The sequence below is a fragment of the Dermacentor silvarum genome, chromosome 5 (assembly GCF_013339745.2).
Source record: "Dermacentor silvarum isolate Dsil-2018 chromosome 5, BIME_Dsil_1.4, whole genome shotgun sequence".
Classification (NCBI taxonomy): Eukaryota; Metazoa; Arthropoda; class Arachnida; order Ixodida; family Ixodidae; genus Dermacentor; species Dermacentor silvarum.
In genome coordinates this window covers 80,334,574-80,354,568 of record NC_051158.1, presented here as the reverse complement: position 1 = coordinate 80,354,568, position 19,995 = coordinate 80,334,574, and the positions used below count along the sequence as shown (strand labels likewise).

General features: G+C 48.7%; 1 protein-coding gene across 1 annotated transcript in view; it reads right to left on the bottom strand.

Moving 5' to 3' along the window:
- Nucleotides 1-19,995, bottom strand: part of LOC125945718 (uncharacterized) — a 36,070-nt gene that overhangs the window by 15,292 nt on the left and 783 nt on the right. Inside the window, exons 2-4 of the mRNA XM_049667972.1 lie at nucleotides 16,214-16,352; nucleotides 10,689-10,851; nucleotides 353-518 (exon numbers count right to left, since the gene is read on the bottom strand). Coding sequence (XP_049523929.1) covers nucleotides 353-518; nucleotides 10,689-10,851; nucleotides 16,214-16,352 — 468 coding nt within the window. The remainder of the gene's footprint in view (nucleotides 1-352; nucleotides 519-10,688; nucleotides 10,852-16,213; nucleotides 16,353-19,995) is intronic.

The following is a 19,995-nucleotide window of genomic DNA, read 5'->3' as shown; positions in this document are numbered from 1 at the left end:
ACTTGACGAAATAAATTGGCGGGCATTCGCAGAAATATTTGACTTCTTTCAATGTCGGTTGTCAGTTTTTCTTAAATATGTATTGTATTTAGGTGAATCTGCTTCTAATATTTGCACTACAGTGCGGAGTATTTAAAGCGAATGTCAAGTATACAGAAGTTGGCGCATATTGAAAGACGCAACCGCATTGTTATAAAGGCGATTGATTGCGCAGAGTTCTTTTATTGATGAGTGACCATAGCGCGCTTACCTCAAAGCAAGCCCCACTAACCTGCCACTGCACTCGAAGCAGTCCTTAAACATGCAAGCTGAAGTTATGTTTTAGATATTACATCAAATGTGATGAATTTACCTTCAAGGCCTCGAGCGATTTTTCCACAATATCTGGGTCTTGGACCAGGAGAACATGATAGATATTCATGACGCCCCAGTGGTACACGTTGTTTGACCACAGTTTCTCCTGTGCCCATTTCAGAGAGCCTGATTTCCCAATATCTGTGACAAATTCACTAAGCTGCCTGCGAACGAAAAAAACATAAAAGAGAGGCGTTAATTCGAGTACCACGAGCTGGATGAGATACACACTGCAGTAATATATCAGCATGCATCATCGTTAGAACTAATACATGATAATTGTGGTCCGTGTTGTTCGAGAGTCAACAATCTTGTGTAAATTATCGCATGTTAGTCATCATCATCGCAGGTCGTATGTTAGTCACTAAGCAAAAACGACAATAAGAAAATATTTTTTTTTTTCACAGCGCGAGGTCACTAACCCCACGACATCTCGCGATTTTGTATAGCTAAGGAAGCCTCATTGGCCAAGCTTTAGCTCGTTTAAGTAGCAAACCAAGTTCCCTTCAGCGTCATTCAAGCCTATTGCCGTACATCACTTGAATTTTGTTTTCACACAATGGATTTTGTAGTTTTAAGTAGCGCTGTTTCTAGGAGTTGCAGTGGTGGCTACCGCTGACCATGCCTACCGCTCCTTATGGATTAAGCTTGCAACAAGCATAAAGGAAGTCGCGAGGAGATTATCCTTCAATTCAAATTGCCATAACTGGAACTAAGAATGAAGTTTATTAGCTGTCACTTGCCAGTGAATGCTAGCTGTGTATGTTCTTACTGAAAAAAATTTCCGCGACCCAGTGACATATATTGTGATTATGACAGCACATGTGTGCAAGGCTTTGTCGTTAGCTCAAACTGATGACCTTGGCGCCATACATGTGATAACTTACAAGGCGTCGATGGAGCATCCAAACTGCGTGATGTTGCCTTTAGTAGCCAGGTCGAGGAAATTCTGGAGTTTCGGCGTCGTTTGCGCGTCGCCGACTCTGCCACCGCAAGCCACATACAAGGAGTCAAGGAATATAAAGTCGCATACACCGTCGGCTGGTGCGAGTATCCTGATGTTGCAGTCCACGGTGCACACCACAGAGTACGTAGTCGGCGGCCTGTACAGGATGGCTTGAAACAGAAGGTGAACGACCATTTGTAATGCAGAATACTGGTGCAAATAGAGCAACAAACCTGTGAACACATTTTTAGAGTTATTGGAGAGGAAATCTATCGTTGGTCTTATGATTATTCGTGAAAGGTTTAGAAAGACCAACTGTTGGGCATGTTGGTCTGACATGTTGACTAGAAAACAGTGTGAAAAATTACACGCACACATGGAACAAAGGAGGATATGCGTTATTTTATGGGGGTTTGTGTAATTTATTTCCTCTCAATTTTCAGTCGTCATGAAAGATTGTAGTGTTCATATAAATGTGTGCATCTGCGAACAATGTCGCCGAATCTGTTACGGCCGAATACTGGAAACTGCTCCACAAAGTTATCTTATGCGTGGCATATAACAAGTTGCAGGAACTTCGAAGCGCCAGAAAGATTATTAGCCAAGTTAAAAGCATAAGTTTACGTGCACTACACAGACATTATCACGATCAACTTCAAGAATCAAAACAATATGACATTGTTTTGTAAAATATGGAAGAGCATTCAACAATATATGTAGACACATTATTGTGATGAAAGGCTGGAGATGTACATAAAAATGCTTATTGCTTCAAACAAATGAATAATCATGCTCGATGAATTTACAATTTAGTTTGCAATAAAAGCGTGATAAATATTTTCTTTTCGGTGACATTGTAAAACATTCTCACTGTCTCATTGGGCTGCGTATCGTTCCGAGCGAAATGCTCAAAATTAACTGAGAAATCTGCAGTAGCATTTGCTCAGCTGCGATGCACGGCCTCCGCTCGATGCCCAGAATCACAACGTTCGAGCACTAGGCGCCCACGAGGCCGTGTGTGAACTTTCGGCAGTCATCGCACTCACGGGAAAATTGCATCTAGCGCAAAGTGCGAGCTCGTCGTTAGCAGAGGTGTCAGCGCCGAAGCATAAAACCCTTCGCCGCTGAAACAAGAAATGAAATATGCTATTCCTGTATATCTTTCCTCTATACACGGTTGAAAAGTTGCATACAGGGCTGAAAAGAAAGTACAACAAGGCTCCATTTGGTTAGTATCGCATTGTCATGGCGTTTTAGCGGCGACCCAGTGCGCGGCTCGATCCCCAAGATCGCAGGGTTCGATCATTGGTGCAAAAGAGATCTTGACACAGACGTTTGCAGTTTGCGCAATCGATAGCAAGTGTGAGAGGAAAGTGCGAGCCGGCCCTATATGGAGTGCTTAACTTGGCGAAGCAGATGACTTCGTTGTGCAGCCTAGACAATTTTGGCCCCGTGGCATAGTCGCGTAGCCTGAGTTTTCGCTCAAATAGCTTTACACTTGAGTGCTATGTCGTTCGATTAAAGTTCCAACTTTTTTTAAGGTTGAGTCTTGAGTTCATCCTGTCCGTGCACTGGTGACTGCACAGTCATTAAAGGAAATTTTAATGTTTTGCCCGCCAGTACGGTATTAGGATTAGGAGGCACGCCACAGGGAGGACTCCGGGATAATTTTAACCACCTGGAGTTTTTTAACGTGAAACCACAGCATAGTATACGAGCATTTTTGCATTCTGCCTCCATTGATATGTGGCTGCCCTGTTCTTCAATCGAACCCGCGACCTCGTGCTTAGTAGCACAACACCATAGCCACTGTTACGATTCCCTTAGGGCGGCGATGCCCGGACCACGTGTACTCAATTCTGATTCACTTTGAGCCGCCATGCTCGGACCCCGTGCAAACGCATGGTAATCGGCGTGCCTAACGATCTCGCACGTGATCATGAATAGAGGCGTCCGTCGCGCGGGACAGAGACGAAACCTGTCGCGCCGCCGTGCAAACCCCTCTCATCCCACGCTGAGGACGTTCACCCCGTTATATGGTCACCCACCATCTCTACTTCGTCTGGTTTTCCCCATGTCCTGCAGTGGGGGAGAGGAGAAGGGGATAGTGCCTGGATGGTGGAGGTTGTAACGAAAGCCGGCCAGCAGCTACATGGAGAACACTTTTGCTTTGCCCCTATAGCGTGCAGGTGCATGCACGCTGAACTTGTATGTTTTCTTTGGAGCACACCGCTCACCCGTAACCATGTATTAAACTTCTGTTAATTGTTTTTACACGGCGCCTCGTCTTCCCTGCCGGACCCTCTCCTATGGTCAACCTGGTTCGAGCTCCAAGCAGACGCTGTTGAAGGTTCCTCAAACCCCGGCCCATAACAACTGGATGGCAGCGGTGCTACATGGATCTACGAGCCTCGTCTACCAAGATGCAACTGAATGCAGCGTTTGCGATGGTCTACGCCGGATTCATGGCTGCAAGGTGGTGAGTGTGGGACTTTCTTTGCTGAGTTTTGCCAGGTTTTGTTAAAGTGTTAGAAGATAACGGGTAATTCGAGCTATTGCTGTCGCCTAGTTAGGTTGCGGCAAGATAGTTGTGTGCAGTAGAGAGAGCAGCACTGAAAACAGCGATGAATTCAAAGTCGTTGCGCAAACCGGAGTTGTTGGAGCTAGCGAAGCAGTTGCGCCTGGATGCCAATGACGCACTCCGTAAACAAGAGCTGATTGAGGCTATTCTTGCTCTAAATGCTGAGGATGATGAGCTTACGGAATGCCTAGAGATCATTAGAGAGAGGGAGGCTGCAAAAAGTCAGGCAGAAGAGCGTGAACAGCAGGAACATAAAGAACTGGAAGAACGTAAGGAAAAGAGGGAACACGCACTGGAATTGAAGTGACTCGAGATTGAAAAGGAACGAGCTCGAGCAGCAGGGCAGAGGAGCGATGGAAACAGTGCAGGAGAGCGCGTATCATTAAAGATGACCGAGCTAATGCGGACTTACAAGCTCGGAGAGGACACTGGTTTGTTCTTGGTGAACCTCGAGCGAACGTGCGAGAAGCAAGGGTTCCCTCGCGAGTCATGGCTACAGCGTCTGCTCACACTGTTACCAGGCGAGGCAACGGACGCAACCGCTCGCTTAACCAGAGAGGAAGCTGAGGATTAAGATAAGGTAAAGTCCAGTTTGCTGAAAATGTATAGGCTGTCGGCGGAAGTTGCGCGAAATGGAAAAGGCTAGGATTGAGTCCTATACAGAGTTTGCATATAAGCTTATGTCAGACATGGAGGAATGGCTTAAGGAACAAAATCCTATGGTGATCACGAGAAGGTTGTTCAGTGCTTTGCACTTGAATAATTTTATACCCGGTTACCTGAGAACGTGATGTAGTGGGTTCAGGATAGGCCAGAAGTTAGTACGATAGCCAGAGCCGCTGAACTTGCCGAGGAATATGTGACGCGTCGGGCTAGCGAAGTCAGCGACGGTCGAAAAGGCGATCTCAATTTCAGGTTCGGCAAGCCGAAGCTTGTCCCGAAAAAAGAAAGAACGAGCCTATAATTGATGGTGCCTCCAAATGTAGTACTTCCGGGTCGGAAGGGACCCCTTGAGTTAAAACATGGCAGCAAAAGAAATTGGAAAATAGGGAACCCTTTATTTGCTACAACTGTCATAAACCAGGGCACATAGGTGCACAATGTGACGAGGTAAAGGTAGTGTTTTTATCGATTGGTTGCAATGACGAGAACGTGAAGCTGCTCGAACCGTATATACGTGACCTTGAGGTAAACGGGAAACCATGTCGCGTGCTGCGAGACTCTGCGGCTACCATGGACGTGGTTCACAGCTCTTATGTGGAACCTGAGATGCCCACAGGCAAAAGCGTCTGGATAAATCAAGCTGTAGGAACTCACAGTGCATGTCTTCAGGTCGCAAAAGTAGCTATTAAAGTTCATTTCGGCACAGTTGAGACGGAAGCTGCCGTATCGCCTACGCTTCCTACGCAGGACCCTTACCAATTCAAATAGGTCGGATCAGATTCTGCGCGAGAAAGGGCTAATGTTCGGGGAGGCTAGCGTGATGGCGCAAACGAGACCGAAAACTCGTAAGTTAGCTGCAAAAGCAGTCGCGCGAAACGGAACTAACTGAAGTGGATGACGGTTCGCAATCTCAGAAAGCGGAGATCGAGAATGCCTCCGCGTAGGAGCCACAAGAGTTTGGATCCGCGCGATCAAAAGTACCCGTAGTGGAAGCAGCCGAGTTATTGGATAAGCAGTTGCCAGATTTGTCTGTAGCGCCCACGTGTGAAGGCCTACTGCGGCTGTTAGAGAGTTCAGCCGTGATTAAGGAACTAGTCTCTAAAGCGCAGCTGGAGCCTGAACAAACGATGGAGTTGCCGGAAGTCCAGCAAGATTTTCAGGATTTATTTGTAGATAGACCAGGAAGGACATCGGTTCTTACGCACATACTCGAGCTCACTTCTTCGGAGCCGGTACGTTTAACGGCTTATCGAGTGCCACGGCGCCAGCGTGAGATTATGGATGCGGAAGTGAAAAAAAATGTTGAATCTAGGTGTGATAGAGCCTTACGAGAGCGATTACACCTCGCCTTTGATCCTTATTGAGGTGCCGGGCAAGGATCCGCGTCCTTGCATAGATTACCGCAGGCTAAACGCGATCACTAAAGATCAAATTTATCCTATACCAAACACCGAAGAGCGCATCGAGAAGGTTAGTATCGCCCCATTCATTTCGACACTAGATCTAGTTCGAGGCTACTAGCAGGTTCCGCTCACAGAGCGGGCGAGCAGATACGCCGCGTTCATATCGCCGTTGGGAACAATCCGCCCTAAGGTCCTAAGCTTCGGTTTGAAAATGCCCCGTACTGTTTTTCAAGCCTTATGGGCAAAGTTTTGACCGGAGAAAGTTTTGATGTAGCGATATATTCCCGTCCTGGTCGGAGCATATGCAACATGAAAGGGCAGTGTTGGCTCGCTTGCGTGAAGCCGGCTTAACTGTCAAGGCAACAAAGTGTCATATGGCGCAAGCGGAAGTGATCTATATCGGTCATGGGATCGAACAGGACCTTCGCCGTCCCTCTGAGCTAAAGGTGGATGCGTTACGAGATCACCCACAGCCCTGTACAAAGACCGATATCCGATCTTTCTTAGGGGTCGCTGGGTACTATCAGCGGCACATCCCGAGATATTCTGCACTAGCTAGCGCTCTGACTGATGCTCTACGAAAAACTGAGCCATAGAGTGTCCTCTGGGACGAAAAAAAGAACTGGCTTTCAACGCCCTGAAGAGTGCGATAATCAATCAGCCTGTGCTAAGATCGCCGGACTACACGAGGGAATTTGTGGTTCAGTGCGATGCGAGCGAGCGAGGAATGGGCGTGGTACTATGCCAAAAAGGAGAGAGCGAGGAGGAACACCCTATGTTTTACGCAAGTCGGAAACTTACTAGTCGAGAACAGGCCTACAGTGCTACTGAGAATGAGTGCGCCTGTCTAGTTTGGGCTCTTCAAAATTGTCTTGTTGGCTCTTCAAACTGCCAAGCCCTACACTTTAGCGCAAGAAAACGGTCACCGCATCACATTTAAGTGGATTCCCAGTCACTGTGGTATACACGGCAACGAACTGGCCGATGCCGAAGCGAAGAAAACACTCGAAGAACCAGAGTCAATGCTTGCAATTCCTTTTTCAAGAGCGGACGCCAGCTGCCTCCTATCCAGTGTCATCCGAAAATCGACAGAAAAGCACTGAGACAATCCGGATAATCGACACAGACGACCACAGAGATTGGACCGTACCATGAAATTTAGGCTACAACCGAAAATTCCACGCATGTGTGCCAGTCTTCTGCATAGACTAAGGCTGGGGGTAGCGTTTACGCGCGGATACGTGCACCTCATGCGACGCACCGAATCTCCAGACTTTGAGTTTTTCCATGTAAATGAGACTATAGGTCATGTGCTTCGTGACTGCCCTAAGTACGTGGAAGAGCGTCAAAAGTTGAACAATGACCATACGCGTCTCGGCAGCCCACCGTTGTCGGAGGACGTTATTTTAGGCCCTTGGCCAGACGCTCAATCGAGTTTCAAGGCCATCCAGGCGTTACAGAACTTTTTAAAAAGTACGGGGCTGGACTGCAGACTTTGAGATTGCCAAATTGCTTGCCATATGTTTTAGATCCTTCTTCTCTCGTCATCGTCACCCATCATCCACCTCTTTCTTTCCCTCTTCCCCTTACCCCAACGCCGAGTAGCTGGCTAGAGCAACTTACCTCAGGCCGACCTCTCTGCATTTCGTACCATTAAACTTTTTTCTCTCTCTCTAGTCTTGTTATCTTGCGGGTTCCAGGTTCGTGATCGAAACGGATCATTGTCCTCTCAGATGGTTGCATACAACGACTGCCAGAAATGGTCGCTTCCTGGATTGGAGTCTCGCTCTGCCGCAATATTCTTTCGAGATACGCTATAAAAGGGAAACACTCAATGGCAATGCCGATGGCTTATGTCGAAGCCCTTGATCAAGAATCAGCCTCGATCGTTTCAGCAAAATCGTGTTTTTTCTTCCTGGCGTAGAATTGAAAAGGTTGTATTTTTGTTTACGGAGTTGGGTTAAGTAATGTCTTGTGAAGCGTATAACAAATTTATATATGTATTCAGTGCTGCTGTAAGTTGATAAACTGTCACTTGTGAGCGGGGAAATAAGCCTGGCGGAACTCAGCGGGGATTTGTATCGCGCTTGCTGACTGAGCGGCTGAGTCTCCGTAAAGTTCTGCAGACGCATGCGGTGAACGAGAAACTGCTGCGGACCCTTTTGAGGCATCTAGTCTCTGACCGGGACATTGAGCTACGTTGGAGAACATCACAGTGCTTCGTGCTCAAGATGGTTGTGCGACAACCGACGACGACTACAAGCATCGACCTGCGTCATCCCTCTGGATAGCGGATGCCGTCCCCTGCCCATCGGGATCTCTTTCGGCGGCGGGGCAGTCTGTTACGATTTCCTTAGGGCTGCGATGCCCGCACCATGTCTAGTCAATTCCGTTTCACTTCGAGCGGCCATGCTCGGACCCCGTGCAAACGCATGGTAATCGGCGTGCCTATACCGATCTCGATCGTCAACATGAATAGACGTGTCCGTCGCGAGAGACAGAGACGAAACCTGTCGTGACGTCTTGCAAACACCTCTCATCCCACGCTGAGGACGTTCACCCCGTTACGGTCACCCACCATCTCTACTTCGTCTAGTATGCCCCATGTCCTTCAGTGGAGGAGAGGAGAGGGGGATAGTGCCTGAATGGTGGAGGGTGTAAAGAAAGCCAGCCAGCAGCTACACGGAGAACACTTTTGCTTTGTCCCTATAGCGTGCAGGTGCATGCACGCTGAACTTTACTTGTATGTTTTCTTTGGAGCACACCGCTCACCCGTAACCATGTATTAAACTTCTGTTAGTTGTTTTTACGTCGCCTTGTCTCACCTGCTGGACCCTCTCCGATGGTCAACCTGGTTCGAGTTCCAAGCAGACGCTGTTGAAGATGGCCGCAGCCTATAGTTTTACAAAAACGGACTCTCCGTGTGCCGTGGGACGTAATGCTGGAAGCAGAAGACATCGGCGACGCTGATCCGGAGAGACCTAGCTCAGCCTAGAAAAGGCGTCACCGTCGTTATTGCTGCGTCGTGGGCTGCCATGAACAAGACGGCCTGAATCCCAACATCAGATTCTACCGTTTTCCTTCAAGGCCTCGCGCTGCGGAGCGTCGGGCGCGCTGGATAACTGCAGTTCGTCGCGCTGGGTAAGCGACATGGGAGACCGACATAGCAGCAGGCATGGCTGGTGATTCACGATCCGAGACCCGGCCACAGCGACAATTAACAATTCGACCGGTGCGAAGTGGTTAAGTGACCAAGTGTGTGCAAATGACCACAAATGGTCGGGCTGATTCGGTGACAATTCACTACCCCACTACGAGCAGCACAGGTTAGAGAGTTGAATGTGCTCATCCTTGACCTCATGCCAGCACGTTGAGGCAGCACAGCAAGGTAGTATTGGTTACAGCACATCGATGTTCGAGCGCTGTCATTAAAAGCTACATCAAGCGAGCAGTGCACGAGCGCGCGCTGCAGCGCGATTCGCTCGTACGTACGTTAGTGCGAGCTTATATGCATTCCATCCATTATTTATCAATTGCTAGACAGATGGCCACTACTACAGCGCAGGCATAACTACTTGTCTAGCGACAAGCAGTCAACAAAGATTGCAGGAGACCTGCCGTTTCGCGGCATGTCGAATGACCGCTGCCGTCGCGGCACGTACGATCGTGCGCTCGAGCAGTTCCGTACACATGTCTGCTTATCGCTGCTGTGAACGTGCAGGTGCATGCACGCTGAACTTTACTTGTATGTTTTCTTTGGAGCACACCGCTCACCCGTAACCATGTATTAAACTTCTGTTAGTTGTTTTTACGTCGCCTTGTCTCACCTGCTGGACCCTCTCCGATGGTCAACCTGGTTCGAGTTCCAAGCAGACGCTGTTGAAGATTCCCCAAACCCCCGCCCGTAACACCGCTAAGCCATTATGGTGGGTAGTGGGATTATTGAGTGATTGCGAATCATGCAGCTGCAAGTACACACGGGAAAACGCGTAGCTGGTGATGGCCAATTAGCGGCGGCTTATTTTGTAACATATCGATAGCTTTGCCGTTTGTGGTGCAATCTGCAAGCTGCACGGCTCGTGTAATCAGATGCAATATGAGCATAGATTATCTTTTATCAATGAATGCACATAAATCATTTGGAAATATTGTTAAATAGGAACCGGTCTTACACAACGACTATCTAATTGAGTATCGAATATAAAACAAATTAAAATTAAAATATGTGGTTTTATGCGCCAAAACCACGACGTGGTTATGACCCACGCCGTAGTGAGGGACTGCGGAAAATTTTGGAGCACCTGGGGTTCTTTAACGTGCACCTAAATCTAATTTCACGGCTGTTTTCACATTTCGCTTCCATCTAAATGCAGTCAGCCGTCAATCTCGTACATAGCAGCCCAACACCACACCAACTAAGCAATCACGGCGGGTAGTATTGAATATAGGTATCCTCGAAAAGTGTCTACACGCTTCTTATGCGACTTACTTCTTGATTCAGAATATTATACGTCGAACCGACAACATGGTGTTTATTCGATACATGGGCAGCTTACATAACATTGTAGATATAGTATTAGATACGCCGCAGCCGTCATCGCCGTTGTAGCACCTATTGTAATGCAAATTAAGTGATAACTTCCCAGCGTCCGCACTACCTGCACTCCAGTGGCAACATGTATTTTGAAAAAAAAAAACGGCCTCATCATGAAACACAGCTACTTATCATGAAGGCACTCACGTGGTAATGTTGATGGCGGTGTAGTGGTGGTCGTAGTTGTCGTAGTAGTCGTGGTCGTAGTAGTCGTAGTAGTCGTAGTAGTCGTTGTAGTCGTAGTCGTAGTATTCGTGGAAGTCGGGGTCGTAGATGCCACTATAGTTGCAGTCGCACTGCTGGATGTTGTCTTAGTTGATCTGGGAGTAGTTCTAATAGTCTCTGCTGTTATCACTGCTGATGCCTTCGTTGTTACGCTCTAGGTTGAAATGTGTAGAAGGACATATGTTTAGTCACAAGGTACAATAAATGGAACAACCTGTTCTTCAATCGAAAAATAACCCTTCGAACCACGTAGCCTAGATGTTTAGACCACTGGTCTTCATGAGATCGTGGCCTTGACAAGTCTCATTACTCAGATGGCTAGTTAGTAGGTTTCACAAGCTAATTACTGAGGTATCAACTTTAAAAGGGCCCTAGCACAGTTTATTGGAGTCGTGAAATGCAGCTAGCTATCAAATGCGCCATTTTAGAGATATTTGGTTGCAAAAGTATGTCATGCATTCATTGAAAGCGGAGTTATCGGCAATCAAACATATCTCTTTATTCACTTCCTCGTGCTCTAGCTCCTTCTTCAACAGCTTCCACTCTGGAGGCTGCGGCCGGGGCGGAGAGGCGCTCACAGTGCTCCACCCACAAAACGTTACGACGGCGGGCATTTTTAATTTTGTTTTCGACGTTCTTTTAGACGGCCGTTATTCTGGTTTCGCCGTCTACGACACGCTAAAGATAACATCCAAAACAAATCAAGTTACGCAGCCAAACTTTGAGGCTGTCTTTCAAAATACGGTTGAGAACTACAGTTGAGAAACGACGAGCACCATCGCTGTCACTTAAAACGTCTTCAAAGTATTTAAAACAACTATATAGGCTATCCGTTGTGGCTAATGCCAGTGGCCATGACAGCCAGTTTATGTGTTTGCGCGACGATAGACTCCGCTTTGCAACGGCGGCTCAAACCCTTCAGGGCTGACTTTGATCTATAGACATCACTGCGCTCAGCAATGCGGAAATGTGACAATCGCCAAAGCTGAGCGGCCTGCGTTAACCGTGGCCCCGCGTTTTAACGCGAAAGCGTTAAGGGTCCCGTGTCGCAGAAATCCGGCGTCAGCGTCGGCCCGAACCACCCAGACACCGCAGGCAAGGCGTTAGTAAAAAAATTGAATTTCTCAAAGTAAAATTTGTCAGAAATATCGTAGAGTACAACTAAACCACAAGTTCCAGACGTGATAGCCTCGCATTGTAATTTGAATATATGTGAAAACGTAATTCAGCAGCCGGGAAGCCTGTAAGCTGCCAGGGATGTTTGAGTGCTATCGCGTTCCACTCTTAAAGGCGAAGCTTAAGCGTTCACCAATTTTTTTATCAATTATATGCACACTTCAGCCGAATTTTCACTGAGGCCGTCTGCGTCACCTTCAGGTTATGATAAGTTCGAGGTGCGATAGGGTCGCGCCCCATGCATGCGAAGGCGATCCGTGAAGGGTGGTACCTTGATGCGCGCTGTGCCCAACGTTGTAGTGCACGTGATCGACCGCACGCTGGCACGAGGACAGGTTATACAGGTGAAAGTGCGCGGCCTCCTCTACTACGGCCGTGGCTGTGCTTGGTTATCCGTGTCACTGAGCCCAGTATGCGCCGGGATGCAAGTGGTAGGTGAGCCGAGATGGCGACCTGTCTTCCGATGCACTTACTTTAGTTCACGTAATCTCCCATGCGGGCACGCGTTAAAGCGCGAGGAACACCCGAAGCGTTCCTTTACCGTGGCCGGCGTTCAACGCGCAAGTGAAGTGACAGCAAGTATACGCGGCAATTGAGCCACATCTGTTTACGTTTCCGTAATGCGCGCGACACCATGCTTCTTAGTTTAATTGGCAAGAGAATGTTTAGTGCTATTTATATGGCTAATAAAGTTAAGAAGCTTAATTACTTCTTGTAGTTGGTCATTACTTTGGTATCACTTTTCAGGCTGGAAAGCGACTTTTTGCAGCGAAGCTGTATACCTCTCGTTGGTCGAAAAACGTCGTAGCGTAAATACAAAACGCCAGGTTAACAGTTGAAGGTAAACGGCATAGCTTTCTTTGCCATCAGGAATACAGCAGATATATATATATATATATATATATATATATATATATAACAGCATCATCATGATCTGTCGACCATATTTATGTCCACTGCAGGACGAAGGCCTCTCCTTGTGATATAATATATATATATACTTAGTGACGTCACCACGCTTTCATATATAAGAGCGCGACCAGTCTAGCAACTGATTCCGTTCATTCTAAGGCTGGCATGGGTAGACCACGGAAATAAAAGACACACACACACACACAAATAAAAAAAAAAGCCGCGTGAATACAGTGCTCGACCATGTGTGGTGTTTGATATAGCTTCGCTGGACATTCACGGTCGCAGGGCGGGACGGCGGCCTTCTTTTTAACCCTGTCACCACCTTTGCATTTGGCCCGTACAGTGCTCGACCATGTGTGGTGTTTGATATAGCTTCGCTGGACATTCACGGTCGCAGGGCGGGACGGCGGCCTTCTTTTTTAACATTGTCACCACCTTTGCATTTGACAATTCCAAAGTGGTGTCGCAGTTCTGCGTTTATTTTGAGCAAACGGCTTGTGAACAGCGTTTCACACAACCTCCACATCTGCGAACATGGCAAATGCCAGATTGTTGCGTTCAAGTGAATGCCAATGTGTGTAGCGATCTTACACATAAACAAAACCGTATTTTGACGCGCAGACGCACACTGCGGCAGCATTTAGCAAAATTCCACGACGCCATAAACTTACGCCGTGGGAGAGCAGGGAAGGCTCGAAAGAACAACGGCTGCCAAATAATGCAAGTGCGTAACAGTTTTTTTTACCGACACTTCGAACGCAGTAGCATATGAATTCTCGAAATACATAAAACATTTTGAGGGCGCCTCAGCTTCGCCTCTAAGAGTGGAACGCGATAGCATTCAGATATATCCGGCTACTTATCAGGCTTTCCGGCAACTGCAGCTTTTTCGTCCAACTTCACGTGCGCGTGCGGCTGCCGACAAAGCGAGTGCCATCTGCATGTTCTTTTGCAAATGAGAAACGGTGGTGCGCCCATTTATGAATTGTAGAAATGCTGGAAAAGGGGTTTGTGTTCAAGTTTCCGCGTAAGAGAATTACGTTTTCTCGTATGTTGATTTACATTCTGGCGCTACCACGTCTGGAGGTTGTGGTTAAGTCCGTACTCTGCGGCTGTTCTAGCGGATTTTACTTTGAAAAATTTAATCATCTTCTCTAACGCCTTGCGACACGCGGAGGGCCTGCGCTGTCGGGGTGGTTTAAAGTGATTCTTTCCGCCAACGACGCCGGCGAGACCCGCGCCCACGCCTACAACGACGACGACACCGGAATTTCTGCGACACGGGGCCCTTAAGGCTATCGCGTTAATATCGTGCATATTTGTACAGTCGAATATACTTTTCTGCCATTTCTTAAAGTTATTATTGGTCACTGGTTGTCACTCATCGCGCCAAGCGTCATTACATGATGTGCAGAATAAATGGCAGGGTATTGACGGAGCCGTGGGAATTCCGTGACCGATCCTTAGAGTAATTATATACGTTGCGCACTGCTTCGACGTGAGCCTATATTTGGTTAGGGTGTTCACAGAGGCATAGCCTCGCATCTAGTATCATTGATGTACCATGTTAAAAGGTGTTGCAGGCGCTTTCTAGGGCACATTATGTGTTGAAGGTTTGTCACAGGTAACATTGGGGTTTGATTCACACATCATAAGTACTGAGACAAGCGTGTGGTTTGAAAGAGTGGACTTCAATATCATGAATACAAGCATTTTTGATGCAACTACGTTCTGTAGTTATGACAGAGGGAGAATTGTGTGTACAAATCATTTGTCATGCCATGTATTACAAGGATGTTTTTTGGTTACGAGCAGTTGGGAACAGGTACGTTGACAAGTTATCTGTTGAGGCAGATAAGATTGCGGCACAGCGTCATAAAATGAGCAGTTGCAGCACAGACATTAAGCTGAATAACAGAAAATTAAGGAATGTAGGAATTTATTTTGCTGTCTGTGCAGTTCTATTGGTTGTCTAAGCACTGCTCTCCACACCATATACTAACGTGAAGAAATAGTTATATGGAACAAGTTGGTTTGAATTTATAAAAAAGTACCAGTTAGCCTATACGTATACTATTACTGAATGAATCACACAGAACGCTATCAGTATTTCTGGAGTAGCGAAGTAGTTTCGGATGTGTAACTAGCCATACCATGCTGAATAGGAAGGGTCTCGTTAATCAGCTATACGATGCCACGGAGCTTATATGCCCATAAATGTTGTTACAACGCTGGGAACAAGGCGGAAGAAGAAGTGCACGAGGTGGTGTCGGAAGACAACAATATTAGGGACGTGCCTGCGCTGCCTGTCTTTTGTAATATCATCTGTAAATAGATTTCACTGTTACTTTAATCCTTGTGTCATATTTTGGTGGAGGTGCGGGGTCCATCTCATGCGAGACGGAGCTCAGAAGCGGACGTAGCCTGGCCGTTACCACCATGCCGACTGACGAAGCGGCTACAACAACGGCGACCACAACGATGCCCACCATGCCAGCCGTCATCTTGTCTCAGCCCCGCGACCCTGCCGCGTTTATGGGTACCGGTAATCTGGACGTTGAAGATTGCCTCCGGTTGTACGAGCGTGTCAGGGAAAGTAACAGGTGGGATCAGACCGTTATGTTAGCCAATCTCATCTTCTACTTGAAAAGCACGGCAAGGGTCTGGTTTCAGACACACGAAGTGGAGCTAACGAATTGGCAGCAATGCAAGGAAAAGCTCTGCGACTTTTTCGGGAGGACAGTTGGACGACCCTTTGCCGCAAGGTGGACGAGCGAACGCCGGAAGATGAAAAGGTGAACCATGTGCTGAAGGGCATAGCTGACGACGCCTTTAACCTGCTCGTGTACAAGAACTACACCAGCAGCGACGACATCACAAGTGAATGCACACGTTTCAAAGAAGCTATAAGGCCGTCGAATTATCCATCAGTATACCCGTCTTCCAAATACGGCCGCTACATCATCGTGCGAAGACCATTCCGCGCCTCATCCGACCACGTCTGAGAGCATTGTGCGCATCGTACGCCGAGAGATAGAGGCCGCATCGCCGGTTAACTCCCAGACGTATGCACCGAACGTATTTCGACCAACTGTTTCCCTCATCCAGTGTGTCGTTCGAGAAGAACTGGTGAACCTTGGTATTCCCTCCGTTTGCCCCATCAACCGATCCGATCTCTTTACTGCTACTGTCCCGGCTCCGCGGAACCAGTACCTCTCACGGCCCTATCGTAACCCAATAGAATGGCGAACAACAGACGACAACCCTATTTGCTTCAACTGCCGACGTGTTGGCCATATTTCTCGTCCCTGCCGCAAACCTGGACACGCTCATTTCGATCTGCATTCCAACCATACCATCGCTCACCAGGTAGTCGCCCGCCGCCGGAAGAAACCACATAGCCTTACCACCGTGCTGAGGCCTCGGAACCTGCACGGCAGAGTCGTTCGCATTCTCCTCGACGCCCCCTGCCTCACCCAGCTTCTCTTCGCCGTTCTCCGTCGCCCATGTACCGAGCTCGTCGGAAAACTGACGGCTGCAGCTCCTAGGGGTGACGCTGCTACATGGACCCAGACTGAAATTTCTCTGCTGACCCTGCTGACGGATAGAAATTGACTTCAGGATGGTGTCCTTGTAACGGCTTTGATTGATACCGGCGCGCACATCTCTGTCATGAGTGACCATCTTCGTAGACGCCTGACTAAAGTCATCACACCTGCTGCGTCCTGTGTTGTGCGGGTCACCGATGGCAGAACGCCGTCCGTCATAGGAATGTGCCCTGCTCAGTGTCGCCGGCCGTCAGACCTCTGTTATTTTCACTATTCTGGAAGAGTGTCCCTAAGAAGTTATTTTGGGTCTCGATTCAGCGCATGCGGCCTTGATTGATTGCTCTGCGGGACTTGTTTAGCTCGATTTGCCCTGCTCTTCTGACCCTCCTGAGGAAGTTTCCAGCAGATTGTGTTCTACCCAGCACATTCGCCTTGCCCCCCAAGCTATGACGTGCGTCGTTCTTCCGCCCTCCCCACCTGTGCCTGACGGCGATTACATCGCCTCTCCTATTTCGGACGTCACCCTGGCCCATAACATTGCGCTTCCTCACACTGTCGTGAATGTTATGATTAATTCCACGTGCCTGCCTAATCTAAACTTCGGACCATAAAGCCACGTTCTACCGTAAGACATAGCCTTAGGCACGCTGTCATCTTGCGAAGACTACCAGCTTTCGGCCTTGACCACTGAAACGTCGTCTCGAGGTGCTTCATCGCCTTCTTCACCAGCTACCTTACCCGACGTCCCCAACATGATTTCTCCCGATCTTGCGCCTGAGCACGACAACCAGTTACGTCGTTTGCTGGCCTCATTCAGCGACATTTTTAGGGGCGAAGCTCCTTATAGCGGCACCCGTTCCGTCCCCGTTGTAGTAGTAGTAGTAGTGTGTAACCAGTCTGAGAAAAATGAGAAAAAAATTCCGAAGTTGTGTCCGTAGCGCGGAATCGAACCAGGGACCCCTCGCTTCCGAGCGCGCGGCGTTAGCCCACTACGCCACGAAGCGGACATGTACAAACGCACCACGATGGCTATAAATACCCAACATTAACGAAAGGCCGCGTTTCTAGCGCGTTTCTAACGCGTTTGTGCTAGCGCGTTACGGCCCGTGTAAGAAGCTGGTGTAAGACGCTGTGGCCTCTCCACCTTACCTTCAACGCGTTTCGAACGCGCTGCCCAAGGCGGTGGCAAGACAAGTTCAAGTCGAGGAGCGTTTATGAATACGGGGGGTATACTCTCTCAGCAGTCATGTGATGGCGTCGGCGAACGCGGTGCACGTTCAGGCATGTGTAAATGGCTGCGTAAGACGTTGTGGCCGCTCCCCCTTACTAGAGAGTACTGCACGTTTCTAACGCGTTTGTGCTAGCGTCCCCTTAAGCGGGAGATCCGATGATTCCCTCCGGAGCTTCGCCCACTCATCATCATTCACCTCGTGGATCTGCTGTCATTTTTTTAATTGGATGGTCTCATTTAGGTCAGACTTCCATTGCGAAACACATCATTGACACTGGCGACGCCCATCCGATTCACCGGAGACCATATCGGGTGTCCTTGCATGAGCGACAAGTTATTCAAACGGAAGTCGAAAAGATTCTTTCTCGGGGAATAATTGAGCCGTCTTCAAGCCCGCGGGCGTCCCCTGCAGTTCTAGTTAAAAAGAAGGACAACACCTGGAGTTTCTGCGTGGACTACCGGCACTTGAACAATATAACTAAAAACGATGTTTATGCTCTCCCCGGCATTGATGACGCGCTGGGCTGCCTTCATGGTGCAAAATATTTTTCTTCTATCGACCTTCGGTCCGACTACTGGCAGATTGCTGTAGACGACATGGACCGCGAGAAGACAGCGTTTGTAACACCGCATGGCCTATACCAGTTGAAAGTCATGCCTTTCGGCTTGTTTAATGCCCCAGCCACGTTCGAACGGATGATGGACGCACCTCTGCATGAACTGAAGTGGTCCATCTGCCTTTGTTACCTAGATGACGTCATCGTTTTCGCTCCTACGTTTGCCACACACCTCTAGCGCCTTTCAATAGTTCTTTCTGTATTTCGAAATGCTGGCCTCCAGCTTAATTCGTCTAAGTGTCACTTCGGTCACCGCCAAATCACTATCCTTGGCCATCTTGTTGACTAATCTGGTGTGCACCCAGACCCATATAAAGTACGGGCTGTGCAGAATTTTCCCGCACCGACCAGCGCCAAGGATGTACGGAGCTTTGTGGACCTGTGTTCTTACTTCCGCCGCTTTGTTCACAACTTTGCGGAAGTCGCCCGACCTCTTACTGCGCTTCTGAAAGCTGATGCTTCATTTTCCTGGGGCCCTGTCCAAGCGACCGCCTTCTCAAAGCTCATCTCCCTGTTGACATCTCCACCTATTTTGGCGCACTTCAACCCGTCTGCGCCTACGGAAGTCCGCACTGACGCTAGTGGTTATGGAATCGGTGCCATTTTGTCTCAGCGCCAGCGAGAGAATGACCGTGTGATTGCATACGCAAGTCGTTTGCTTTCTGCTGCTGAACGACACTATTCTATCACCGAGCGAGAGTGCCTTGCACTTGTCTGGGCCGTCGCGAAATTTCGTCCATACTTATACGGTCGGCCATTTACAGTCACTACAGACCACCACGCGCTGGGCTGGCTCTCTTCCCTGAAAGACACTACAGGACGCTTCGATCGCTGGGCATTGCGACTTCAGGAGTACCCGTACACCGTGGCCTAAAAGTCGGGTCGTTTACACCAAGATGCCGACTGTCTGTCACGTCATCCTGTCGACCCTCCGGAAATTTTAGCGACCGACACTCCTGCTCCTGTTTCCTCGCTCTCTGTATTCGCTGACCTCGCCACCGAGCAGCGCCGTGACCCCTACATACGTGACGTCATGGAGAAGCTCGCGTCTGCGCCGTCCGACCCCTCCCCTTGACGGTTTCTCCTCCAGGACGGCACGTTGTATCGGTGCAGCATGCACCCTAGTGGTCCCGAGCTGCTGTTTGTCGTTCCTCGCCATCTGCGTGCCACAATTCTCTCTCAGTGACACGACGTATCCACGGCTGGTCACCTTGGCGTCTCTCGCACGTACGATCGTGTATGACACCGATTCTTTTGGCCCGGTCTATACCGATCCGTCAATCGCTACGTCGCTTCTTGCGAGTTATGTCAGCGCCGGAAAAAGCCACCTCTACTCCCTGCTGGTCGCCTTCAACCTATCGACGTGCCTTCAGAACCGTTCTTTCGCGTCGGGTTAGATCTGCTTGGACCTTTTCCGATATCTGCTTCCGACAACAAGTGGATTACTGTCGCTACCGACTATGCAGCTAGGCACACGATCACCAAAGCTCTTCCGACATCCTGCGCGACCGACGTCACTGAGTTTCTTTTGCATGACATCATCCTTCATCACGGCGGTCCTCGTCAGCTTCTTAGAGACCGCGGCTGGTTTTTCCTCTCCCGAGTTGTGGACGACCTACTCCGCTCCTGCGCCACCAAGCACAAGCTCACTACTGCCTACCATCCGCAGACGAACGGCCTTACGAGCGCCTTAATCGCACCAGCACAGACATGCTATCAATGTACGTTTCCGATGACCACCA